This window comes from Mesocricetus auratus, unplaced genomic scaffold (genome assembly GCF_017639785.1).
Source record: "Mesocricetus auratus isolate SY011 unplaced genomic scaffold, BCM_Maur_2.0 Super-Scaffold_100041, whole genome shotgun sequence".
Lineage (NCBI taxonomy): Eukaryota > Metazoa > Chordata > Mammalia > Rodentia > Cricetidae > Mesocricetus > Mesocricetus auratus.
Window position 1 is genome coordinate 2,132,549 of NW_024429218.1, and position 26,377 is coordinate 2,158,925.

Here is a 26,377-nt window from a genome sequence, read left to right on the forward strand (position 1 = left end):
GAGAGAAGCTTGGAGGCCTAGCATGAGATTCTGGGGAAGTGTCCCTAGCCTATGGCTAGCTCTAGAGAGTTACCTACCCCAGACCAGGTGGCTGTGATCTAGATCGTCGGTCACTTGAGATGTGGTACTAGGCTGGACCTTTAGACCATCATCAGTGAAGCACACGTCACTTAACTGCTAGTGTGCTGGAGGTAAAGATTCACAAACATTATGCAGATGACAGACGCTTCATTCCATAGAACTGCCCCCTGACCACCTGTGTGCAGGGCACAGTCTCAGCCCCACAAAGAGGAACTCCCATGCTATCTTGTAGCAAGCTTTGAACCCTTGCACCACAGCAAGCATGACGAGAGAAGGCTGGCAAGCTAGCCCAGTCATTAAAACCTACAAAACTAAAATTACCCTGGTATCCAAAGCATTATCCACCTTGCTTCTGGTTTTAACTAGTTTTCCTGGTGTCTGTGTATTAGGAATGATTGATTACTTAGGGCTAGGAGGTTCCTGATTAGCAAAACTGAGTATTTTTGTTTGAGTTCATAGCCCTCTTGGCCTCTTGGGGCACGTTAAGATGTTGCAGTGTGGTGATGTAACTCCTAGGCTCCTTTGTGGTCAGGTCCCTTTGGGTTTGGATGTGGCAAGTTGGGGATGAGCAGCTTGCTCACTCCCACCAAGAGAGCTATTAAATGAGTCATCCTGCCTGGCACTGGGTGTGCTGTTGGTCAGCTTCAGTGGACAGCTACTTGTCTCTGCATGCTTATTTCTTCATCCTCAAGATCCTGGAAGGTGGCTGCACCTACTTGTGATGATATTGTGTTGGCACTTATTAACTAGTCAGTAAATGGTATCTGCTGTCATAATCATGAAATTGCCACTACTCAGTCATACAATTTAGAATATGCTAGTATTTCCCAAAATGTAGTCTCCTAGCCACTCGACTGATGAGCCACCCCATTATAAGGGGCTTCTTGATCCAGATGCATTTGGGGGAGCCTTCAGATGATTCTCAGCATTCAAAGTGAACATTGTGTCCATGAGCCATCCCTTGGGGTTCACAGAAGACTGCACAATGAGCCTGACAGCCTAATCCATTGGAGGGCACTGACCATGTTCATCGTTATATATGTCCTCAGGCCTGGAACCTTGGTTCCCTTTGACCACTGGTATAGGTACTGGATCTGAGTTTCGCGCTCAAAGTAGGCCTGAAACTTATGTTTGGGTGAGCCTGGGCCCAATGGACCAGAGACAAGACAAAATCCCAGTTCTCTTAAGAGAGGGAAAGACTTAGACAGAACTCACTCTGTCCTCCCAGACATAAAGGGGCGTGCAGCCTTCCTGCTCCCTTGGGAGAACCACCATTCCCTAGGGCCTCATTAATTGCCATCTTGGCCCCAAAAGATGCCAGTGTTCTTCCAACCACATTCACTGGCTTATTTCCCTCCAACTGTCACACTCCCTTCGGCCTTCCCTGCGCCTGGCTCCTGGTTTGGCGATGGCAGCGGTTGGTAGCACCTCTGTGAGGGGCTGTGTGGTGGGAGCACAGACATCCCCAGCAGTCAGGAGAGAAGTCGTGCAGAGACAGTGCTGGTGGCGCGGTTCTTGGGCCATGCGTCTGTGGGAGCAGCATGGGCTCTAGATTCTGGCTTCTCTCCCCTTACTCTGTGCATTCAGATTGGGAAGCTGCGCAGTGAGCTGGAGATGGTGAGCGGCAATGTGCGAGTCATGTCGGAGATGCTGACAGAGCTGGTGCCCACCCAGATAGAGCCTGCGGACCTGGAGCTTCTACAGGTGAGCCAACGGCCTGCCCGCAGGCTCGGCCTCCACCCAGCTCACCCCGCGTGCACACCTGCTCTTCCCTGCCCACACTGCAGTCTTCTGGTTTGGCTGGGAGCGCTGAGGCAATAGAAAATTTTACAAAGAGGAACCTTGGATTTGCATCAGACAGGAAATCAGATCTTAATTCTTAATTCTGCTGCTTTCCAGCCTGAAGCAAATAGCCCTCATTTTCTGTGTCTATGTGGCTGCTTTGACACAGTGGGACATGAGCACTAAATGAGGGGACATGTGGAGCACCTAGTCCTACAGCATGACCAGCCCTGATCCTGTCCTCATATGGTGTGGGGTACTGGAGAGAAGGGGTCCAGGCAGCCTTCCCGTGGAGGGACATTCAAGGAGGCAATAAGAAAGTTAGGAACCACCAAAGCTGAAGAGTCTCCAGAATGCATGGAGGGACGGGATGTTCACGTGCAGAATGCTGGTGCGCTGTTCGGGCGTCACTCTCCCACCAGCCCTCAGAGAGTAGTTTAAGGCCAGGTCTTTATGCCCCTGTGACTGCTCAGAGGTCCGTGTGCTTCTGGGGGAGGGGCAGGCTGTGGTAGGAGTATCTTAGCTGAGTGGGCTCTTGAAGAAAGGGAGTCGACCAAGGGTTGTGAATAGTTTTATTTGTCCCACGTCAAGTCCATGCACATATGAGCGCTCTGGGTTACTCAGAAGGCTGGAGCCAGCTGGCAGGGCGATACAGACTCAGTGCCCAGTGCCCACATGATGTGCACTGTGAATGTGTCAAGCTCAATGTAGGTACTTGATATACATTCACTCAGCCCTGACCACACCCGTTTTCCAGATCAGGAAACTAAGGCAAACAGAGGTCATGTAACATGCCTAGGGTCGTGTGGCTGGTAGATAGCAAAGCTGAGGTCTGTGACTTGGAGCTTCATGTTCTGCTGTCCAGAGAGGCCCGTTAGGAAGCAGAACCTCGTCCTCAGGTGTGGGTCATCATGGGAGGAAGAGAAGGGGAGCCCAGGGATATTCAAAGTCACCCTGAGCAGATGAAGAAACCCTAGGAGGCCCGGCCTGGAGGGGGTGAGGAACAAGGTCCGCAGGAAACCAGAGACTGGTGCAGAGCCTCATCTCTGATCCCGCGAGAGGAAGTGTACGGCCATGTGGTGAGACAGGTAAGAAGTGAGCAGTCTTACCACTTGCCTGTAGACCAAAGGAGGTTTTCTTATTTTTGAGTCAAGGTCTCGCGCGGCCAAGTCTTGAGTGTTTTCCTCAGCCACTGGCTGCCAGGGCTACAGGCAGAGCACCACACCCAGCCTCTTAGTATCTTTCTTTTTCCAAAGCAAGCTTAACCATGATTAAAAGCCCATCAATAACATGATGGCTAAGTGCAGTGTAGGATCCAGAAACAGAAAGAAAGATATTAGCAGAAAGTGATAAAACATGAACACACAGTTTAGTTAATACCAGTGTTGATGTCTTAGTTTAGATAAACGTCAAACTGGGTGAAGGCTCATAGGAACTCTGCTATTATTGCAGCTCTTCAATAAATCTGAAAAATTATCCCAAAACAGGTTTATCCAAAGGAAAAAAAAGTCAATGAAAATAATGAGACGAAAACTCAAAATCAGGGTATGTGGGGGTAGCAGTCAGACAGGGTACAACTTGTTCACTCCCCAGCCCCCGTCCCCAGGCCCGTCCACAGCGTCATCCTCCTCTGTCTGTACGGTGTGAGAGTGAGGGCGTGTGACCATGCGTGCATGTAGGAGTCAGAGAACAGCTGTAAAGGGCTGGCCCTCTCCTTCCCGTCTGAGGCCGTCTCTTCTGGTTGTGCTGCTTCACCACACGGGCCGGATCACTAACATGGTGAGTTCCTGTGCTCTCCATGTTAGTGTGAGGCCGAGCAGTCCCGGCTGCTCCAGAAGCTGTGGATCATTTGAGGTCAGGAGCTCCCGACCAGCAGCCTAGGCAGCATAGTAAGACCCCATCTCACAATTAAGACCCCAAAGCTGTTCTTTGGTGCCTTGAAGACCCTTCCTCCAGAACAGGCCCACCCTGATGTACCATCCGTGAGGGACAGCCTTGCCCTGCTGTGTGACCTGAATGTCCCACTTCTCCTGGCAGGAACTCAACCGCACCTGCCGCACCATGCAGCAGAGGGTCCTGGAGCTCATCCCACGCATCTCCAATGAGCAGCTGACCGAGGAACTGCTCATGGTCAATGACAACCTCAACAACGTGTTTCTGCGACATGAACGGTAGTCCCACCCCTTCCTGGGCCCCGGCCTTGGCTTCTTCTCAGACGTTTTCCCTGTGCCTTCAGCAGGCTACCAGGGCCATGTGCCTCCAACACCCTGCCCATCCCTAAGATGCTTGGCTAGTAAGGAGTGATGGAGGCAGGCAGCAACGCTCTCTGCGTGCCTGGAAACAGGGTTTATTGTCTATCCACCTCCGATTCAGGTGGGCCTCTTTTCTGTCTTTCTTCACTTGCTGTGTGGTTTGCAGTCAGTTGAGAGGGGCTGGGCCCGAGGGCAACAACTGGCCAGCTTTCTCCTGTTCGTTAGCCCAGTAGAATGCAGGACCTCCTCCTTGCCGTTGAGGTACATTGTGTGGTAGACCCCTGCAATACCCTAGCATCAGGCCCCTAATTCGCCAGTTTGTTCCAGTGCCAGCAACTGCTACTCAGTTCCTCAGCTAAGTCATCACCTCAGTTTGCAGACAGGTGTCGAGAGACGGTAGAGCGGAAGGTGAGTTAGGAAGACAGGTGTCCAGAGACGGTAGAGCAGAAGGTGAGCTCAGAAGACAGGTGTCCAGAGACGGTAGAGCGGAAGGTGAGTTAGGAAGACAGGTGTCCAGAGACGGTAGAGCGGAAGGTGAGTTAGGAAGACAGGTGTCCAGAGACGGTAGAGGGGAAGGTGAGTGCACAGGCCACAGCCCCAACAGGGTGCACACTAAAGTCTTCTCCACACATTCCCTAAGTGTAGAGCAGGCTGACACAGTTGGGCAAAGCAGCACTCACCTCTGCTTGCTGAGTGTCCCCTTCTTTTCTCTGTGTTCCTGTCACTTGTTTCTTGCTGACAATTACAGGGTGGCCCTGTAACTGATCGTATAACTTCCAACCCTTGTGCAAGTGAGAGAGGGCTCTACTGGTGGTGATGTAGGGACAGCAAGTACACACTGGATCTGTTACGAGGACCTGTGATTTCCAAAGCCGGTGGGGTCTTCTGGGGACTGTGTCCATGTGACCTTTTGACTAAGGTCTTTTCTGTCTGTAGGTTTGAACGGTTCCGAACAGGCCAGACTGGCAAGGTAAGAGGCATCTCTTTCAGGACTAGATTGTGCTGTGTTGATAGGAAATAGGAGGGAACTTCTCACCGTCTCCCTGAAGCCCTGCAACAGGGTACTGGTGCTTTTTAGGCTCATCGGGAGTTTTCTTCTGACTTCTTATACCACTGCCCCTTTAAGGGAAATGAGGCTTTGCCACCACCTGCTGTTACCTTGGGGCCTTCCCAGCCTCCCAGGGTACAGCTGAGTTGGAGCCCAAGTGGAGTGGAAACGCTCCCCAGCTCCCATTCAGAGATGTCCGGGCCTGGAGGCAGATCACTGCATCCAGAAAGGATCGTCCAGGCATTTCCCTTCATCTCAGGCCTCCAGTGAAGCTGAGCCAGCTGTTGACTTGATTGACATGGGTCCTGACCCGGCAGCCACCAGAAACCTCTCATCCCAACTGGCAGGAATGAGTAAGTATACTGTGGGGGTGGGGGGCTCCAGCCAAGAGGATGTCACAATCTATACACAATCTATACGTACCCTCATAGTTCTGGGGGTGTCTTCCTGTATTCCCCAACAGCAGTACATTAGTCGAGGTCTCACTTTGCTGGGATCCCAAGCCAAATCTTGCTGCAGGGTTGGGCACTTGAGTCAAAACTTGTGAGAATGCCTTGGGAGCAGTCCCCTTGGATCTAATAAATCCCTCTGTGCTCTGACCATCCCTCTGCGCTGATATCCTCCCCAAACCCCTGCCTGAACAACCTGAGGGTGTTCAGTCTGCTGCTCGGCCTCAGTAGGCCCTTCTTCAAGGCTGGTAGAGTAGAACCAGAAACTTTTAGAAACAAGCTCCCGCCAGGGCTGAGCCAGAGGCACTCTGTGTTTTGGTGGCACTTGGGGTAGAACCCAGGACCTTGCACATGCTAGACAAGTGTTCTGCCTCTGAGCTATGCTCCCAGCTCATTGATTGATTTCTTTTGTTGTGTTTTGAGAAGAGTGACTAGTTTAGGTTTTATTTGATTTTAGTGACTTTTCATCTGCTTGTTTGTCTTTTAAGACAGGGTTTCTCTGTGTATCTTTGCCTGTCCTGGAACTCTCTCTGTAGACCATGCTGGCCTTGAACTCATGAGGTCTGTCTGCCCACCTCTGCCTCCCAAGTGCTGGGACTAAAGATGTGAGCCACCACACCTGGCTTGACCCAAGTTGTGGCTAAATGCTTAGGTTTGCCTTGAACTTTCTCCATCCCCCTGCCTCAGTTCTCTGAATGCTAAGATTACAGGTGAGTGAACCTGGCTATACTCTTGATAAACGTGAGCAGTTATCACCCTGATCTTTTTTTCCTTTTCCATTGGTGTTTTGTTTTGTGCAGTGCTTGGGATTGAGCTAAGGCCTCAAGTATGCTAAGCAAGCTCTCTACCATGGAACTGTATCCCAATTCTTTAATTTTGAGACAAGGCCTCACAAAGTTCCCCAAACCGTCCTTGACCATGCTTCGTAACCCAAAGCTAACCTCGGTCTCCCCTAGGGCTGGGATCACAACCACTAGGCCTGCTTGGGATTGGGTGTAATGTTATTGACTGCCTGCTCCATGCCAAGCCCCAGGAATCCATTCAGCTCCCACTTTGAATAACTGACACTACACTTGTGAAAAGTCTGATGTCACCACTGTCCTGCTGGCAAGCCTCTTCTGCTAGGTCAAACTCCAACCATACAGTTATTTCATTGCTACTTTATAACTGTAATTTTGCTACTGTTATGAATCATAATATAAATATCTGATATGCGACCCCTGTGAAAGTGTCCTTCAACCCCCAAAGGGGTTGCAGCCCACAGATTGAGAAGTGCTGCTGTAGCAGATGTCCCAGGCTGTGATGTTCCTGTTCTCTGACCCTCGGCACAGCCAGGAGAAAGTGATTGTGTGGCCACCTTAGAGATGAGTACACTCAGCTCCTACCACCTAACCCCATGCTCTCCCAGCAGACAGCCCTAGACCCGAGCAGAACACGGACGAGCAGGGGGATATGTCACCTGGCCTTTGTGTCTCTGCAGACCCTGGCTCCAGCAGTGTGAGGGCTGGCCTGCAGTCTCTGGAGACCTCGGGTCACCTGGAAGATGACTTTGACATGTTTGCGCTGACTCGGGGCAGCTCACTGGCTGACCAACGGAAAGGGTAAGTTTCCTGTTCCATCCTGCTCTCTTTTGTTGGTGAGAGGATCCCTGAATCTATATTGGAAGTGGTCAGGCAGGAAAAAAGACGCACAGTCCCTAAGTTCAGTCCAGCATGGCCTGGAGAGCACCATGGTCTATAGACTGGAAGGAATGAGTAGGGAAGGGATGTCACCATCTGACCAGAACCAGAACCAAGGCTAGCCATAAACCACAGGACAAGTGGCTAGCATTGGCAGCAGGAGGTTCGGAGTCTTCTGCCTCTTGTCCAAACAAAATATTGTGTCTGACTAGCCCACTGTCTTATGTAATGTGCAGCCAGTCCCAAAACCCCTAGGGGCAAGGCAGCCCCCTAATGAAACCTTAGGGACTTGCAAATCTTGACTGTTGTCCCAGAGCCAGAGGATGCTCTGGCTCCATTAGGGTATGTTATCCATTTGCTTATGACCCCCTTAGCTGAGCTGTGGGCAGCTATGGTTTACAACCAAGAAAAGTTCTAGATTAAAGAAGCCTCCTAACTGTTCCCACATGACTCCTTAGTGACTATTCTGTCTTTGGGAACTTTGTCATTGAACGGCAGACACTGGCCAGAGAGATTCCCTGTGCTCACTGCCGGTCCAGGTACAATCTGACAGTCTGCAGGCAGCGGGTCCTCACTGAGCTGTGAGCTAAGTTTGCCTTTACTCTGAGCAGTCTGTACTCCCAAGCCCAGAGGATCTGGAACTAGCAGCTTGCAATTACCATGGTGCTGCTGAGGCCGCTGCGCGGATGAAAGCTAACGAGTCTGGTGGGGCCTGCACTCAGGGGTGTAGCTGTCCTCATGGGCCCCAGTGCACGAAACAGTTGGGACACTGGAGAGCGCCTGGTGTTGAACTGGTGTGCCAGCGTGACCATCATCCCTCCACAGGGAAGGCATGCATGCAGCCTGCCTTCAGGACAGCCGTCTTCATGTAGTGGTGTGCGTGGCCATTGTGTGGTAACCGTGCTTGGCTGGCAGGGCAGGGAGCTCCTCAGACGGCTCAAGCCAGACGGGTTTAGGGAGCATCTCAGGTCCTAGGAACAGCGTGTGCAAGGCTTGGAGCCGCTGACAGAGCGAGCTCTGGCCCTCACTCGGCACACGTGAGAAAGGGAGCAGCCCCTGATACACTGACGCCCTTCTCGTGTTGGCAGTAGGGGACAATTCCTAGCACATTCAATCTTGGACACTCCCTTCGGCTGGCACAGCCGCCCTGTACCCTTCTTAGACCTGTTTTCCCTGCACCCTCACTATGCTTGGTCCTCACCCTACGGAGACAGGACTGGACCCACCTGTGAGGTCTGTGTGCCTTTGCTCTCTTGCCTGCTCGCTCACCCTGCTGCTGTGGGAGATCCTCCTGTCTGGTCACTTGGATGACTGCATCTGCAGTTTCCTTGCCTCCCAGCCTTCTCCCTCTCCAAGGTGACCTTTACTCCCCTGGGGCCACACTTCAGTCATACCACACACTCCTTCCAGCTGCCAGGTGCCAGCCCCACCCCGCCCAGTCCTAGCCTTCTACCTGCCGTGGTGGCTGGCCTTTCTGATGGCAAACCAATGCCAGATGTGCCCTCAGCAGCATGTATTCTCCTTTTGACAGTAGAAGGGATGCCTCCGTTCAAATGCAGAGCCACAATTGATGAAATTCAGCTGGGAACTGAACCCCATGGGCATGGGTCACAGTCCCTCAACTTGAGCCGGTAGGGTCACAGCCACATGAGATCTTGTCCTCCCAATCCTCACATTGTCTGTGAGGCCTGGGCCGCATCTGGTGCCATGCTCCTCTGTATTTCAGGGTCAAATATGAAGCCCCCCAAACCACAGATGGCCTGGCTGGAGCCCTGGATGCCCGGCAGCAGAACACCAGAGGGGTAAGCATAGAGGTCCCGTTCTATCAGAGCCTCCCAAAAAAGCAGGGCCTGTAGGCCACTATGAGCTCAGAATGGGCTTGGCACAGCCCTTTCCAGTTTGGCTCTCAGTTGGTTGTTTGTGGCTGATGTAATTATCCCCAGTTGAGAGCCAAGGAAGCACTCACTCAGCAGGGATTCCGACCCAATCCTGCCTCAGGAACTGGTGTCCAGTGTGGTCCTGCGTGCACATCCTACTTCACCTGCCAGCCCTGGAACTCTTTCCCTGAACTTTTAACAGCAGTACTAGCTCAGAGTAGCCTGTGAGAGAGCAGCACTCTCTCACTAACAGGAATGTGAGCAGAGGGGAATAAAATAGAGACCCTGGAGCAATAGTCAGAGTTCCCGGGCACTCATTTTTGATTTGTCTTCTGAGACAGGGTTTCTCTGTAGCCGTGGCTATCCTGGAACTCACTCTGTAGACCAGGCTGGCCTCAAACTCACAGAGATCCGCCTGCCTCCTGCGTACTGGGATTAAAGGCGTGCACCACCAACGCCCGGCTTCCTAGGCACTCTTTTTTTTTTTTTTTTTTTTTTTTTTTTTTGTTTGTTTTTCGAGACAGGGTTTCTCTGTGGCTTTGGAGGCTGTCCTGGAACTAGCTCTTGTAGACCAGTCTGGCCTCGAACTCACAGAGATCCGCCTGCCTCTGCCTCCCAAGTGCTGGGATGAAAGGCGTGCGCCACCAACGCCCGGCCCTAGGCACTCTTTTAAGTCCAGTTAATCTCTTGCCCACTTGAGCATTCTGTGGTCATCCTCCCCAGTGGCAAGATCTCTTGAGTGGCTAGGACAATGAACATTGTCTTCAGTGAGGTGAAAGCCTTGGGCACAGGAGGGACCTCACTCAACTTCCAGAAGGAAGCCAGAGCCTCATTAGGAGGTCCAGCTCAGATAGAGCAGGATCTGGTGATTCCGTCTGCACTCCCATGCCTCCCAGCTCTTTGCTTGGGGTCCATTTCAAGACAGAGCAGAACAGGCACAAAACACTGGGGCGGACAGGCTTCATGGAGTCCAAGGCTGCACCGGGCACGGCGGGCCACACCTGCCCCGGGCCTCCGCACCCGCGCATGCTTCTGAGCCATCACTTCTTGAGTGTATGCTAAGCCCTCGTGCTTCCCTCGTGGGAGTCACCACACAGTCCATGCTTGCTGCGTCCCAAAGATGGGGGCATCTTCCCAGAACAAACAGAAACAGCCACCAAAAGCATGGTCAGTGTTGTGTTTCCAGGCTCCCGCAGCACCTTGCTGTAGCCCATGCACAGCTCCTCTCGCTGACCACGTGACCACGCATTCACTCCCTTTCCCCTTCGATTGGGCAGCCATCTATTGAAGACAATTTTCAAAGAGCAAGCCAGCACCCACTCCAAGGGCTTAAGTCTGACTAGAGGCAAGGCCACATAACTCACTGACTACCTGCATGAGACAGCAAGATCAAAGTCCAAAATGGAGCTGGTGGGCAGCGCCTTTGTCCAAGACTCAGCAGAACTCACAACTTGTGTGTCCGTTGTTGCACCGAGGGCAGATTATCTTCCTTCACTCCCTCGGGTGCAGCAGTGGGCTTTGACCTACACTGGTCTGTGTACAGTGTACAGGGAGGTCAGTACGTAATGGGCTGGAGCCCCTGCACCACCCACCTGCTCTGGAGCCTAGAAAGTTCTTCTTTGCTGTTGGTAACTATGAAGCCAGTGGACAAAGTAGTCTTTCTAAAACTTGGGTGCCCTTCAGAAGCCTTTGGTAGTCACCAGTCTGGCTGACAGATGCTGTTGTTAGCTTAAAGTGTGCAGGCCACCCTTTAGGGTTCCGTGGGAATGATGAGGACTTTCTTGGTTTTTTATTTGCTCTTCACATTACCCCAGCCCGGAAGCTCTGGGCTCCTCCCCTCATGGTTACCCTGTAGTGAGGTACCCTGGGTAACTTACTTCATCCCCTTGGCTCTGCTGCCATACCTGTGTGTAGACACACTTACACACACAGTCACATCTGTGCACATGAGCATCTAGATGGAAGGGCTACCATCCCCCACTGGCCCTGAACTCAGCCCTCCTGCCTATCACCTGGTGAGGCTCTTTACCCGAGATGAGGGGCGCTAGTGTAAAGAACCTAATGATCAGTGGTCAGGCATGCCATGAGCAGGGACCAGGCCACAGAGTTGGTACTGGGGAACATGACCCAAGGCAGCCTCAAGAGAGGAGGCCCAGATCCAACCCCTGCTTCCTCCAGCAGTCAGTGGGCATCAGTTGGCTGGTCAGACCTGGCCTGCCAGAGGACCTGCCCCTGGAAGGCTGCCTCTGCCTCTTCTCCACAATGGGTAATAAGCTGGGGCCCTAAACTGGTTTGGTCAGAAACTCTAGCTCTCCTTTGTCCAAAAACTGCCAAACGGAAACTCCGAGTTCCCAGGCCTCCTTCCTCTGCAGACTCTCTGCCGGTCCTGCCTCCTACTGACAACACCCTGGATGGTGGTCAAGGTGTCAGGTGAAGAAGACAAGGACAAAGACATTTTGAAAGAGGCCAGGAGTCACTCCAAGGGTCTGTGCTCATGACCTCCAAACCAGATTGACACTGCGGAAACTGTTAAGAGGAAGACCCCAGCCCCGGGCCTTTAGGAGCCGTCATGTGACAGCCCATGTGCTTGAAACTGCCCAGCCTGGGCTTTCTTGAACACCTCCTTCCTCTCGAAGCCTACTGTTTGTGCTTTGCCGTTAACGGAAACTCCTGGCATTATTCTGAGCACATGTGACCAGGGCTGTCCTTGTCCAGACGTGCATTCTCCCCATGTGGGGAGTAGCTCCTGTTTGCCCCTGTGCTGTTGGGAGCACAGTCCCTGCATTCTTCTGGGCCTGTGTCCCTTCGCCCACAGCCTGGCTCACCCACAGCCTGGCACCACTGCACAGTGGTCCTAGGCAGCTAGGCCAGGTAATCCAGGATGTGTACCCCAGCAGGAGGCAGAGGAAACTCACGTCAGGGTGGGTGAGTGAATTTCAAGGACCTCTCGGCTTCCTTCTTGGCACCCAGACCTCTGCCCCTACCTACCTCCCTGCTTCCTTCCTTCCAGATCCCCGCCACCCAGGCCCGCATCATGGAGGACATTGAGCAGTGGCTGTCCACAGATGTGGTAAGTTGGGGCTCACTCCTTGCCTACCTAGCAGGGATCCATATGTCTTGTAGGGGGGCCTGGTGAATGACTAATGAAGAGAGGTAAATACAAATGCCTTCATCTGGTCACCCACCGTCCTCTCCCAGGCAACAGCCTCCCTGTCCCAGATCACACACCTAGTGTCGGGTCCCTGTACGTGTCAGCTATCATTCGGGAGATGGCGTTGGTTATAAACCAAGAGGGTCTATAAACTGTGTCCCCACAATAGCCCCTGGAGACCTGAAGCCTCTCAGAGGGAGGCATCAATCATCACCCCATTTCCTATTAGAAGACTGTTAACTGCAAGAGACCCAGGTCCTGGCCCGCACTTTCTAAAGGGGCATGAAGTCCTGAGCCTGGCATCAGGGCCTCTCCCCCCACCTTCTGCCACCACTGTGTGGGCACTAAAGACCAGAGAAAGCTTGGGCACTTCCAAACGCCGCTGTCCATCAACAGCAAGGCTTGGGTTCTACCCAAATCAGGCCAAGGACTAGGCGGGACTCAGGCTTACTAACTGAGGCAGAGGCCTCATTCCACCCGCAAGCCCCACGTGTCCGGGTGGTTAATGGGACACAGCTTACCTCCAGCCGGACTCGAGCCTTCCATCCATGGAGCTAGGCAGTCGTCTCTGACCCTGGAGGAAAGAAATGCGCTGCTGGGCACATCTGAGCTTGATGTCCTTAGCTGCCAACACCCACCAGCTGAGCCTCGGCTACAGTTTCTTCCTTCCTTCCTTCCTTCCTTCCTTCCTTCCTTCCTTCCTTCCTTCCTTGTGTGTGTGTGTTTATTTGTTTGTTTGTTTGTTTTGAGACTGGGTCTCTCTATGTTTCTATGTAGTACTGTCTGTCCTGGAACTCGAGCTATAGACCAGGCTGCACTTGGACTCACAGAGATCCGCCTTCCTCTGCCTCCCAAGTTCTGGGATTAAAGACACATCCCACCACACCCAGCCCCATCTTCCCTAACTCTTGACATAAAAAGATTTAATTTTTTAAGATTACTTTTATGTGTATGAATGTTTTACCGGCATGTATATGTGTGCATCACATGTGTACCTGGTACCTGAACAGCTCAAAAGAGGGCATCAGATTCCTTGGAACTAGAGTTAAAATTGGTTGTGAACAGTCATGAGTTCTAGGACAAAACCCAGGTCCTCTACAATAGCAAAAAGTGCTCCTAGTCACTGTGCAATCTTGCCAGCCCTAATTTTGTGTTTTAATTGTGTGTGTGTGTGTGTGTGTGTGTGTGTGTGTGTGTGTGTGTGTGTGTGTGTATTCATGTGAGTACAGTGCCAGAAGAGGGCATTGGTTCCCCTGAACTGGTGTTATAGGCTGTTATGAGTTGCCTGATATCTGTGCTAGGAACTGAATTCTAGTCCTGTGGGAACAGTGTGAGCTCTTAACCGCTAAGCCATCTCTCCAGCACAGCCTCCCTGTTTCAGAGGAGAAGCAAGTCATGGCTCAGAGAAATTCTAACAACCTGGAGCCCTGCAGCTCAGGAAGGAGTGAACCAAGGCCTGTGTCCTAACCCAGGGTCAACTTAAGCACAGCATCAGTGCTGGTCCTGGTCCCAAAGGCCCACCCTTGCCCCCTGTGTGGCCGGCTGTATGTACTCCGAGCAGCACTAACCTCTGTCTTGTCCTCTGCATTCTCAGGGGAGCGGTGCTGAGGAGCCCTCTGGTGTCACCAGTGAAGGTAACAGATTCCCCATCCACCTACCCTCCCCTGAAAGTAATAGTCCTGTCCCTGTCCCCAACCCAACCCCCCAGCTCTAGCCTACAAGCCTACTCTTTCCTACTAGAATTTGACAAATTCCTGGAAGAACGGGCCAAAGCTGCCGATCGACTGCCCAACCTGGCCAGCCCTTCAGCCGAGGGACCCCCGGGACCTTCTCCTGGCACAGCTCCTCGGAGGAAGACCCAGGAGAAGGATGATGACGCACTGTTCGCCTTATGAATGCAGGGCCTGGCACCCTGCAGCCCAGAGCCTGGCGCTCATACCCACTGGGATCCCGCCCTCCCTTGGTGTTAAGGCTGCTTGGGGGTGTCTTGTTACCCCCTTCTCTCCTCCTGGAGCCTGGGCAGCAGCGGGATGAACTGGGGGAATGGGTCAGCCCTCTGCTGGAACCCTGACTGGTCCTGCCTCCTTCTCCATCCTGCTACCCACTACGACTTTGCTGAGACCTTAGGCCCCAGACAAGCTGACCTGATGTGACCTGATTGATCTGGTGTGAGACTGCTTCCATGAAACTCCCCCGGCTCCTTCCCTGGGGAGCCCACAGGAGCCCTCCACAATCCACACTTCCAGTCTAGGTGATGTGTCTAACAGACATTACCACAGCCCCGCCCATCCCTGCCCAGGCTTTGGCTGGCTGTTGGGGTGGGCTGTGGTGGCCCCTGCTGAGCCGCCCACTGTCCAGGTACGAAGTTGCACCTAGTGAGGCAAGACCTCACCAATCAGGTGTCAAGACGAGACACGGGGTTCTGCGCACCCAGAGCCCCCGTTCCTCCACTGCCTCCCATCCTTGCTCTGTTCCTCCGGAAGGCCCCGCCCACCTGAGGCTCACCTGTTGGTCGGTCCTCGGGTACAGGGAGAGGTGCCTTCTGTGTCCCCAAATAAAAGTAGGAAGCCGCCTGCCAGTGTGATATGCTTCTGCCAGGAAGCAGTTTGACCTCTGGGGGGCAGGGCCTACCTTGAGCTAGAAGCTGACTGAGAGATAGATGTCTGTAGATGTAGCCTGGTCTGTAGACCACTCAGCCCAGCAGGGTGGGGCACACAGCCGTACTCACACCACACAAATCCAGCTCCATCTGCTCTGCACAGGACAGCGTCAGCCTCCTCAGGTTTCTTCACACCCTCCCCATGCTTCTGCCCATCCTACAACAGCAGCTCATTGGTCAAGAAAGGGAGCCTACTACTGAAGGACAGCGTTGGCATGTTGGGACAGCAGCAGGTCACAGGGAGGATGCTGGTGCCAGCCACGGTCCAGGTACTCTGCACTGTCTGCACTGGACCATGCACAGCACGTGTAGGCATCCAGGCCTTCCCTGGTTCTCGTCAGGCCTTGTAGAAGGGGAGGGACAATAAAGATTAGATCTGAGATAATGGGGCCTCGGCAGTAACTGGGAATTCAATCAATAAATCAATCCCCAGATTTCCACCAAGACAGAGCAAGACTACAGGGTTCTGTGTCTGGAGACCACAGACAGCATTGGAGAGGGAATGCTGGCAGGAAACCAGGCACTGCCTACAGACCTCGGGTGGTCAACTGGCAGCAACATGGCTTGGAGCACCCTTGTTCTGGTTCCTTAGCACAGCCTGTGGCGTTGCCTCCCGTCTCCCGGTGTGTCCATTCAGGACAGCTGCTGGAGACCTAGAAGGCAGACCAGTCTCTTCTTCCCGCCTTGGATGCCCCTTGAAAAGATGGCTACAACTGACTTGATCCCAGCAACAGGAGCGAAGCACGGCCTAGGTCTACCTCTGCTGCCAGGCCAGCATTTCACAAAGTCCCTGCCGCCCTCCGTGATAGCTGGAAGGCTGTCCTGCTCCGACTTGAGTGGCCTGGCTCCAGTAGCAGTGTCCTGTTGTGACCACAAGATGGCAGCGGTGCTGCATGCATAGGAGCTCTCCTTCCTTGTTTCCCTGATTGAACCCCCACATGCATGCATGCACATGTGTACATGTACACACACATGCCTTCCCAACCCCTACCCTCACTTCTCTGACTGGCGAAATGGAGCTAGAGTCTAAAGGATCTGAAGTCCCTCCCTCAAAACACACCTAAGAACTTGGTTCCTGGAAGTTTCAACGGACACTAGCTAACTGTCAGGCTGTAGGGAAGACTCACCAGAGCCAGCAGCAGGCTGAGGCTGTGGCTGGGTAGAGCCTGGCTCCCACTGCTCCTGGTAGAGCCTGGTGTACAGACCAGTGGTTACCCTTGATGCACAGCTGCAGCTGCTTCTACCTGCAGGAAGCCAGGAGGGCACCAGGAGTCTGGGCACACACCGTCCTCAGAGCCCAGCCGCTTCTCCAGTCGTGAGAAGCAGTCCCACGGCGTGGTTTAGCTTTCAGTTTTTTGGTTGGCTGGTTGAGTTTTGTTTGTTTTTTGTCTGTTTTTGTTTTGGTTTGGTGTTTCAAGGTGGGGTTTCTCTGTGTAGCCATGGCTGTCCTGGAACTCTCTCTGTAGACAAGGCTGGCCTCAACCTCAGAGATCCACCTGTGCCTGCCTCCTGAGGCATGCATCACCACTGCCTGCTTATTCTTTTTTTTTTTTTTTTTTTTTTTTGCAAGCAAGCTTCCTAACCCTCCTCAGATCCGAATGCCCCGTCACCGCCAATCCGTGGCTGTCCCTATCTGATGTTCTCCAGGTCAGCCTCCTCTGGACCCCATGGCGCTGTCCAAACACCACTCCCCCTCAACTCAAGCTGCTGAACCCTGGGCTCCTGCAGTCCCTCGCTCTCAGTGCAATCCCGCTCCTCCTCCACAGCTCTGGGACAGGAGGGGAAGAAGAGGGTGAAAGGGTGGACGTCTCTATGGGCAGATAATGGAGTGACACCTACAACCTGCTGTCTGGGCAAACTCCACATCTGGGCAGCTCTGGGACGTGTCCCCTGAGGAGGCCTCCTCACCTCCAGTATCAGAGAGGTCCATGCAGTTCCCTTCTGGGGTTCCCCAGCAAAGGGTCACAGCTGAACGACAGACATTTGTTCTGCAAGTTGAAGATCCAGATGTGGAAGAGATGTTCTCCTTGGTTTGAAGGTAGCCATCTTCACCCCGATTTCCTCCTCTTATAAAGACATACTGGATTATCCCTCCCGGTCTAATGACCACATTGAACCTTAGTCACCTCTTTAGAGATGCCATCTCCGAATACAGTCACACCTGAGGACTCCTGCATATGCATCTGGAAGGATATATCCTGCCCACAGCCATCCCACAAATTCTTTCCACTGTCTAGAGCGGTGGCATGTAACACCTGCCTCCATCCCTGCCCTCATGGAGATTTGCAACCACTGACAGGTCATATTTGGCCCAGCTCCAGAGCCATGGGAACCTACTAAGAACCAGCCACGAGGCCAAAGCAGAGCCAGAAAAGGCTTCTACCTGCTCCCTAGGATACCCACCTGCTCCCTAGGATACCCACCTGCTCCCTAGGATACCCACCTGCTCCCTAGGATACCCACCTGCTCCCTAGGATACCCACCTGCTCCCTAGGATACCCACCTGCTCCCTAGGATATCCACCTGCTCCCTAGGATACCCACCTGTTCCCTAGGATACCCACCTGCTCCCTAGGATACCCACCTGCTCCCTAGGATACCCACCTGCTCCCTAGGATACCCACCTGCTCCCTAGGATATCCACCTGCTCCCTAGGATACCCATCCACCCAAAGGCAGCACCTGCCTGTCAGCAAGCGTCTCTGCCACCCGTCTGGATCCCCATCCTCTGCCTCCCTGGCTTAGCCTGTCTGCACTCTGCCCCTGCCAGAGGCCACCCTGCATTCCAGTCCTCACAGCTGCGAGCTGCAAAGGACGGGTTCAGTTCTCAGCACCCACATGGTAGGTAGCACGTAGCTGTCTCCAGCTCCAATTCCAGAGAATCTGGAGCTTTCTTTGGATCTCTGGGGTACCAGATGTACATGGTAGATAAACATATATGCAAGCCGTATCACTCAGACACACAAAAATAAACCCTGTTCTAAAAAAGATTAACATACCAGAAAAAAAGCCAGGTGACAAAGACCGGAAACACTTCCCCACCCAGCATCACACAATGAGTGGGGCATGCTCAGGCCAGTTTGCCAAGGACACTTGACGTCTTTTCGGATCATATACTTTTCCTTGCTCACGAGGCCTGCTGTCCTGGAACTCCTCGCTCTGTAGACCAGGCTGGCCTCAAACTCCAAAATCCACCTGCCTCTGCCTGCGGAGTGTGTACCATGCCCAGCTGTTAGTCCTTTCTTAATAAATGGTCCCTAGTGTTATTTCTAACTATGTGTCCCTGGTGCAGTCTTTAGTCGCCAGTGAGGAGCACAATAATCAGGAGTCAGGCAACCTCTGAACTCAAACCTCTACCTATAACGCTGTCTCGGCCTGGCTTAGGGAAAAGACAGCTCCCACCCAGACTGAGTACCAAGTAGGCAGTACAGGGTCAAAGCATAGGGACCCCCAGCCCCACCTTTTCCAAGCAAGTTGCTTTGTGGCTGGAGTCCTCCTGGGAGTCAACAAGCAGGCCCAGTTTCTGCCTCACACATCCGTGTACAACACTGTTTGATTTGAGGCAAACCCTTTCTCTGGACTTCAGCTTCCCCATCAGTTAACCCATAGAAGTGTCACCCCGCTCTGCCCTCAGACCTCACTGCCCCCTGCAGGAGAGAACGAAACAAGTGGAAGGTCACACCTGTAATCTCCAAGTTCAGAAGGATAAGGTAAGATGGTTGTCGTGAGTTCAAGGCCAGCCTGGGTTACATTAGTTCAGGCTAGCCTGCGCTACATAAGGATACCTGTCTCAAAACGGGAAGAAGGCTGGAGAGAACACAAGGCAAGCATGCCAAGTCATTTGTAGAGACGGGAAATCAAGGTTAGGTAATGCTGCCCTCAGACCAGCAAGAGAGGAAGGCGTCTGTCAGCAGGCTGCGCAGACAGGCCGAGGGAAAGAGCCAGCAGGTGGAGGCGCACGCCTTTAATCCCAGCACTCAGGAGGCAGGGGCAGGAGGAGCTGAGTCTGAGCTTAGCCTGATCTACAGAGCAAGTTCCAGGACAGCCAGGGCTACACAGAGAAACCTCGCCCCAAAAGAAAAAAGGGGGAAGTGAAATTCAGGCTAGGGTACATTCTTGTACCCTGGTCCCACCCCTAGCAAGGGGAAGTAAAATGGACTACGGAGGGGGTTATGGGTAGCTGTCTCCTATTGGATGCAGCCCTTACCAGACCCCTGGGAAATTGCTTTTAAAGGTCAGTGAGACCAGCTAGGTCAAGGTCCAATTTTTGCCACACTTCAAGAAGGGACCCTGGGAGCTGGAGAGATGGGTTAGTGGTTAAGAGCACCGGCTGCAGAGGCAGGTGGATCTCTGTGAGTTCCAGGACAGTCTGGTCTACTGAGTGAGATCCAGGACAGTCTCCAAAGCTACACAGAGAAAAACAAAAACAACAATTAAAAAAAAAAAGAGTACTGGCTGCTCTTCCAGATGAAGATCAGAAAAGCAAAGCAGCCAAGCCACAAGAGTTCTCACCTCTACCAAGGCTGAGACCAAAGAGGGGTGATCCTGTCAGGGTGACTGCAGACTGCACCGCTCTCCACCAAGCCTCAGACTACCCTGAGACTGCACTGAGCTCCTTCCTGCCATATATTCCTCTCTAGTGCTGGGATCAAAGGCATGAGCTGCTTCTCTTTTAGACTGATTCACTCTCATGCAGCCCAGGGTGGCCTTGAACTCACAGAGATCCATCTGCCTCTGTCTCTTGAGTGCTGGGATTAAAGGTGTGGCTACCACTGCCTGTCCTCTTGGGCTAACGAGTGGCTTAGGTGTGTGGCTAACTAGTGGCTTAGCTCTTAACTAGGTGTGTGCTAACTAGTGGCTTAGCTCTGCGAGTTGTTCTTCTGGTAAGGTTTATTTTGTCAGATAATAAACAAAATATCGATACATCCATCAGAGACACTACCTGCCCAGCCTCCATCTGTGCAGCCCTGTTGCCTCAGGCAGAACCCCTGAACCAAAGGACAGAGTTGGGGATAGCCAGACCCGCTGGGCTGCAGACTCTGAGACACTGTTGCCAACCTTGGCGTCCGCCTCATGGAAATGCTCATTCAGGAGCTCCTAGTCCTGCACTGTCCTGGAAGGCTTTGCTCCTGGCTCTGCAAACTGCTGAGCCTGTGCCTTTCGCCGGCTTCTTGCTTTACTGCCGTTGTGTGTGCTGTCCCCTCCAGGTACCCATGCCCTCGCCCGCTCGCCTCTGTTGCGCCAGGAGCCCTACCGCTAGCCCACCAGCCAGCTCCAGGTCCCGAGCAGACACCCGTGCTTTCTCCTGTTCCGCACCAAGTGCAGTGACCTGGAGGACACTGGCTGAGCTGAGGACCAACAGCCCCTGCCCTGCTATCGGACTGCTCTTCACTCAGCCCTGGCCCAGCTGCCGAGCTGCCGTCACAGACGCAGTGCCCAGCTGCGCATAGGCCCGCACATACTCCAGTCTCCAGGAACCCTCTCGGCATAGGCTGGGGTGCCTGCCACACGAGCACAAGAAGAGGGTGTTGGTGAGGCCTGAGGTTAAACTTTCAAGGTGTGTTATGTGTACACATGTGTGCCTTTGTGAGTTCGCGAGCACTGTGTGCAGGTGCCCGTGGAGGCCACACGGAACAGAAGGAAACTCCTGGGACTGGATTTGCAGGTGGTTGTGAGCCGCTGGTGTGGGTGCTGGCAGCTGGACCTGGGTCCTCTGTAAGAGCAAAAAGTACCTTTAACCTCTGAGCCGTCTCTCCAGCCTCGAAGCTGTTTTAAAATCGCTTGTTTTCGTGTGTACGGGTGTTTTTGCCTTCTGTACCCCTGTGCACTACCTTCATACACTGCCCATGGGGCTCGAGAGGGCTGGCCTGGAGCTAGAGTTACAGGTGTTTGCGATCTGCCACATGAGTGCCTGGAGTCCAACCCTGGTCCTCTAGAAGAGCAGTCAGCGCTCTTTATTCCCGAACCATCTCTCCAGCCCCTGTATCTCTTAAAGAGCTTTTAAGTTATTATTACTGCATTAAACACACACACGCGCGCACACACACACACACACACACACACACACACACGAGAGCACATGTGCACAGGTGAGCGTGTAGAGGTCAGAGAGGAACGCATAGCACTTGCTTCTCTCTGTTCACCACGTGGTCTTGAGATCAGACTCAGGATTTCAGGCTTTGTGTTTACAGGCTGAGCCGTCTCACATGCCTAAACATTGCCTGGGGCTTATTAGTTTGTTTGTTTGTTTCTGGTTTTTTCCCCCCTTTTTTGAGACAGGGTTTCCTGTAGCAAAAGCTGGCCTCAAATTGACTGTGTTGAGCCAGGTGGCAGCACCTTTAATCCCAGCACTCAGAAGTCAGAGGCAGGCAGATACCTGAGTTCAAGGCCAGCTTGGTCTACAGAGCAAGTTCCAGGCCAGCCAATTGACTGTGTAGCTGAGGTCGACCTAAACTCTCGATCCTTCTTCCTCCTCTACTTCCTAAACTGAGATCACAGACATGCGACACCCTGCTGTGCTGAGGCTAGACCTTTTCCTACATAAAAGGGACAAGAAAGTGAGTGGCATTGCCTGAGCAGTCACAGAGCAGCCAAAGGTGTGGGAACAGGCTCACCACATCTGGGGCAGCTCCTGGATGACATGGAGCCAAGCCTGTTGTGACTCATGCTGTGGGATCTGTAAGCTCAAGAAGGGAAGAGATGAGGCTCCTGCCTGGAAAGGGCCCGTACCACACCATCCCAGTGTGCCCTGGAAAAAGGGCATCGGAGCACAGAACCAGAAAGGAAGCCAGGTGCTGTGGCGCACGCCTTTAGTCCCAGCACTCAGGAGGTGGAGGCAGGTGGATCTCTGTGAGTTCAAGGCCAGCCTGGTTTACAAAGTGAGTTCCAGGACAACCAGTGCTGTTACACAGAGAAACCCTGTCTCAAAAAACCAAAACCAAAACAAACAGAACCAAAAAGGAGGAAAAGAGAGATGAGACAAGACAGCACCAGTGAGTTGGGACCAGGCAGAGTCTGCAGGCTCTGAGATGAGCCACCAGATTCGAGAAGACCAAAGCCAACCAGAAGAATGTCTAAGGTGCCATGTTACTTAGTTCTGCCTACAAATTTTTGTCAAGAGTGGCACTTTCTGGAACAGGAGAAGGGTGACAGTTCATGCCTGAGTCAGCACAGCACAGAAAAGGAAGCTCTGTGAAGGGTTGGGGCGCTGGGCTGCATGGAGAGCAGAAGTTCCTCTCCACCCTCCAGACCTCCTCCAGACCTCCACACTTCCTGGAGGACGTTGGGCTGTCACCCGCTCCTAGGGGTAAAGCAGAGCATAGACACTGGTGCTGACCTCCCCAGGAAGGCACCTCCACACAGCCAGGATGCCCTTGGTTTGCTTGTTCGTTTGCTTGCTTTGTTTTTTTTAAAACAAGGTTTCTCTGTGTAACACCCCTGGCTGTCCTGGGTCTCACTTTTTAGACCAGGCTGACCTCAAACTCACAGAGATCCACCTGCCTCCACCTCCTAAGTGCTGGGACTAAAGGCGTGCGCCACTACACCTGCCTGCCAGGATGCTCTTTAAAAACATGTTTTATTTTTAGGTATCTATTTTAATTTTCCAATTAAACATGTATATACATGTGTGTGTGTGTGTGTGTGTGTGTGTGTGTGCTTGTGAGCATAGTGTACATTTGAAGAGGGCACTGGATTTCCTGGAGCTGGATTACAGGTGGGACCTGGGTAGTGGGAACTAAACTGTGTCCTCTGGGAGTGCAGGGTGACTTCTTATAACGGCTGAGTTGTCTCTTAAACTCCCAGGATGCAAATCTGACCATATCTTATGTCTAATTTTAAAATCGCATTTACTTGCTTATTTATTTATTTTTTTTTTGGTTTTTCGAGACAGGGTTTCCCTGTATTGTTTTGGAGGCTGTCCTGGAACTAGCTCTTGTAGACCAGGCTGGCTTCGAACTCACAGAGATCCGCCTGCCTCTGCCTCCCGAGTGCTGGGATTAGAGGGGTGCGCCACCAACGCCCGGCCTTGCTTATTTATTTACTTATACATGTGTGTGTTTGCCTGCTAGGGGAGGCCAGACACAGGTTTCAAGCCCAGTTCTCTCTTGCTCTGTGGATGCCGGGGATCAAATTCAGGTTATCTCAAGTCCCCAGGCTTAGCAGTAGGAACTTTCATGAACTGCTCCCTCTCACTGGCCTTGACCTTGTTTTATAACACCTACCATCCTCAAACCTCAACAAAGTCAAATCCTTCACCCAAATTAAAGATTCAACTTCTGTCCTGGCCAAAGCTCCTCGGTCTAGCTCCTGCGACACCCAGAACACGGGCTGCTCCCCCTTACACACACACACACACACACACACACACACACACACACACACGCACGCACGCACGCACACACGCACGCATGCACACGCACACATGCATGTACACACGCACGCACGCGCGCGCGCACACACACACACACACACACACACGCATTCACGAGCGGCTTGAAGTCCTGTGCCCCCACCCTCCAGCCTCTGTACAAGACGGTTGTTGTTCCCGGTAGAACATGCCCCTCCCACAAACTATCTCACCTGTGTGTCATCTCCTCCAGTCTAGTCATTCCTAGCCTCCTGACCAGACATTCATCCATCATGGCATTCTCTGTGTTTACAATAGCAAGATGAATGGGAGGATCAGAAGATGGCTTATTACACCTTAGATATGTGTGACTCATTCATGACTTTGAGCCACCACGTCTGGATCTATTGTCCAGATGAAAACAAGTTGGAGGTCCACTGTGGAGAGGAGGAGGTAGCATCGGCAGTTGGGAGCAGTGTCTGTCACATTACCAAGTACCTCACCCTCACATGTGTGGGAGAGCTCCCCTCCCCATGTTTGCCACAGACCTGGGTTGGCCTGCTGAGACTTGGGGCCCTGGGAAATGGGGAGCCTGATTACTGCCCCGCTGGCTTTTAATGCAGGGAAACTGCGGGTCAAAACATGTCCCCTGAGAAGCACAAAACCTATCCCCACAGCAACACTCTCTTCTCAGGAGCAGCCAGAGATCGGCCTTTGCCTTGCTGGCAGCTGACAGAGACTCACACGGTTAGAGGCTGGCATAGCAAAGCATCCAACCTTGGAGTCATAGGCCTGGATCTTATTGACACACCTCCAATGTCCCAGCAGCCCCAACTCTGTCCACAACTAAGCCATAGAGGTCAGTTTGTGTGGTGCTTAGTGGTGTCCATGGGATCCTTGTATGGGCTGATGGGAAAGTTCTAGAAATGGGACAGTATGATTACATGTTTTACCACAAGTTTCCTTTATTTTACTTATTCCTGTGGGTACCTGTTCCTGTATGTGTTCTTACGTGTACACATGCATACATGTGTGCCTCTGGAGACCAGAAGTCAATGTCTGGTGTCTTTGATTTTGTTTTTTGAGATAGGGTTTCTCTGTGTAGCCTTGATCATCCTGGTACTCACTCTGTAGACCAGGCTGGCCTTAAACCCACAGAGATCTGCCTGCCTCTGCCCAACCGATGTCTAGTGCCTTATTCAATCCCTCTACGTCTTATTTTTCAGGACAGGGCTTCTCACTAAGCCTGGGCAAAGCTGGCCAACCAGTGAGCTCTAGCCATCCTCCTGTCTCCGACTCCCAGCACTGGCTTTTTTTTTTTTTTTTTCCGAGACAGGGCTGTATTGTTTTGGAGACTGTCTTGGCACTCACTCTGTAGACCAGGCGGGCTGGCCTCGAACTCACAGAGATCCACCTGCCTCTGCCTCCTGAGTGCTGGGATTAAAGGCATGAGCCACCACCGCTGCCTTCTATTGTAAATACTATATACTTCTGAGTTTTTATTAGACATTGCAAGATGCAGATTAGGGATGAAGCTCTGGCTTTGATAGAGGCAGATGGATCAGGTCATTCTTGGTATCTAGGGAGCCCAAGGCCAGCCTGGGCTACACAGACCCTGACAAGAATCTGTTGGAGCTGAAGTCCAGTAGCTTCTTTGTTTGAAGCATCTGAGCTCCATAAGCCAAAAGGAATAAAGAATTCTGGCTGGTTTTCATTGCGATGCACATTTAGAGTTCTCTGAATAATGGAGAGGCAGGAGGCACCAGGCCCCTGTCACTAGACTGATGCTGCTTGCTTAGGTTGGAGTTGAAAAGTTTACAATCAGCTACATAACTGAGTTCACTAGGAGGAAAGGGGGGATTGAACCCCAAGGAGGATGGGGGGCTTGAAGTGGGGGCTGTGCTAGATGAGGGGAGAGACTCTCACCCTCTGGAGTATCAGCCTACGGAAAAAAGAGGGTAAGATTATCTGTCTGTCTGTCTATCTATCATCTATCTATCTGCCTTTTCTTTAGGTTGACGTCCAACTTCGCAAAGCTGAAAAACAGGTTGCTTTGATTTTTGTCCCTCCAGCCCCTCGGGCACTCATCTTAAAAAGGCCACAGTCCCTGCACACCAGCACCTGTCCTGTCCTCTCTGCAGGCCCCTGAATTCTGATGAGTTTGATGAGCAAGCAACTTTCCCAAGATCACACAGAGAGGAAGTAACTCATTTGGGACCAGAAAGATCTGGAATCTCTGGGGACTGCTTAGCACTCACTCAAGTCCTCCAAACATCTCCCAGGAGCCTGAGCTCATGGGCTCACCTGTGCAAGGAAGCGGCCTAGGAAACAGGAGGGGACCTCCCCAGGCCCCTCCAGCCCCAGGCCCCTCCAGCCCCAGGCCCCTCCAGCCCCCAGCCGTCAGTATCCGATCTCAGAGCAAGGTGACTGATGCTACATAGTAGCCACCTCTCTCCCCATCACATGACATCATCTAGGCCACTTGGGTTGATCATGACCCCAGTTCTGTCCCCAGCGTTGTGAGCCTGGTGTCCCATCTGTAAACAATGTGTTTATGGTAGCAAGAACTGGTGTGTCCCCGCCCCCATGGTTGCCTGCCTAAACTGTGGAAGCTGACCTGTGTCTGGGGAAGGGAAAGCAGCTGGGCTGGTGAGGCTGAGGAAGAAGAGGACGTGCAGAGAGGGGGAAGGGATGACGCAGCACTGAGGGAAAGGCCATTTGCCTTTTGGACACACCTGTGTCTGTGTCCATTAGGGGCCGGCGGCAGAGGACTTAGGGCTCTGGGCCACGAAAGCTGCTGCTGCCCCCAAGCAAAGCCTTGGTTTCAAGTTCTGACAACATAAAAGGAAGAAGAGGGCCAGCAAAGTGACTCCCTGAGTAAGGGCACTGGCCACCAAGCCTGACATGAGGATCTCAGTCCTCAGAATGACTCCCTGAGTAAGGGCACTGGCCACCAAGCCTGACATGAGGATCTCAGTCCTCAGAATGACTCCCTGAGTAAGGGCACTGGCCACCAAGCCTGACATGAGGATCTCAGTCCTCAGAACCACATGG

At 52.7% G+C, this 26,377-nt stretch overlaps 1 protein-coding gene across 4 annotated transcripts in view; it reads left to right on the top strand.

Moving 5' to 3' along the window:
- Positions 1-14,892, top strand: part of Tom1 (target of myb1 membrane trafficking protein) — a 32,684-nt gene extending 17,792 nt beyond the window's left edge. For all 4 annotated transcript variants that reach the window (XM_005077749.4, XM_040734805.1, XM_040734807.1 and 1 more), the window contains 9 exons: positions 1,669-1,785; positions 3,901-4,034; positions 5,052-5,085; positions 5,423-5,516; positions 7,093-7,213; positions 9,018-9,093; positions 12,179-12,238; positions 13,914-13,953; positions 14,060-14,892. In XM_005077749.4, coding sequence (XP_005077806.1) covers positions 1,669-1,785; positions 3,901-4,034; positions 5,052-5,085; positions 5,423-5,516; positions 7,093-7,213; positions 9,018-9,093; positions 12,179-12,238; positions 13,914-13,953; positions 14,060-14,214 — 831 coding nt within the window. In that variant the 3' untranslated portion in view covers positions 14,215-14,892. The remainder of the gene's footprint in view (positions 1-1,668; positions 1,786-3,900; positions 4,035-5,051; positions 5,086-5,422; positions 5,517-7,092; positions 7,214-9,017; positions 9,094-12,178; positions 12,239-13,913; positions 13,954-14,059) is intronic.
- The last annotated feature ends 11,485 nt before the right edge of the window (positions 14,893-26,377 follow it).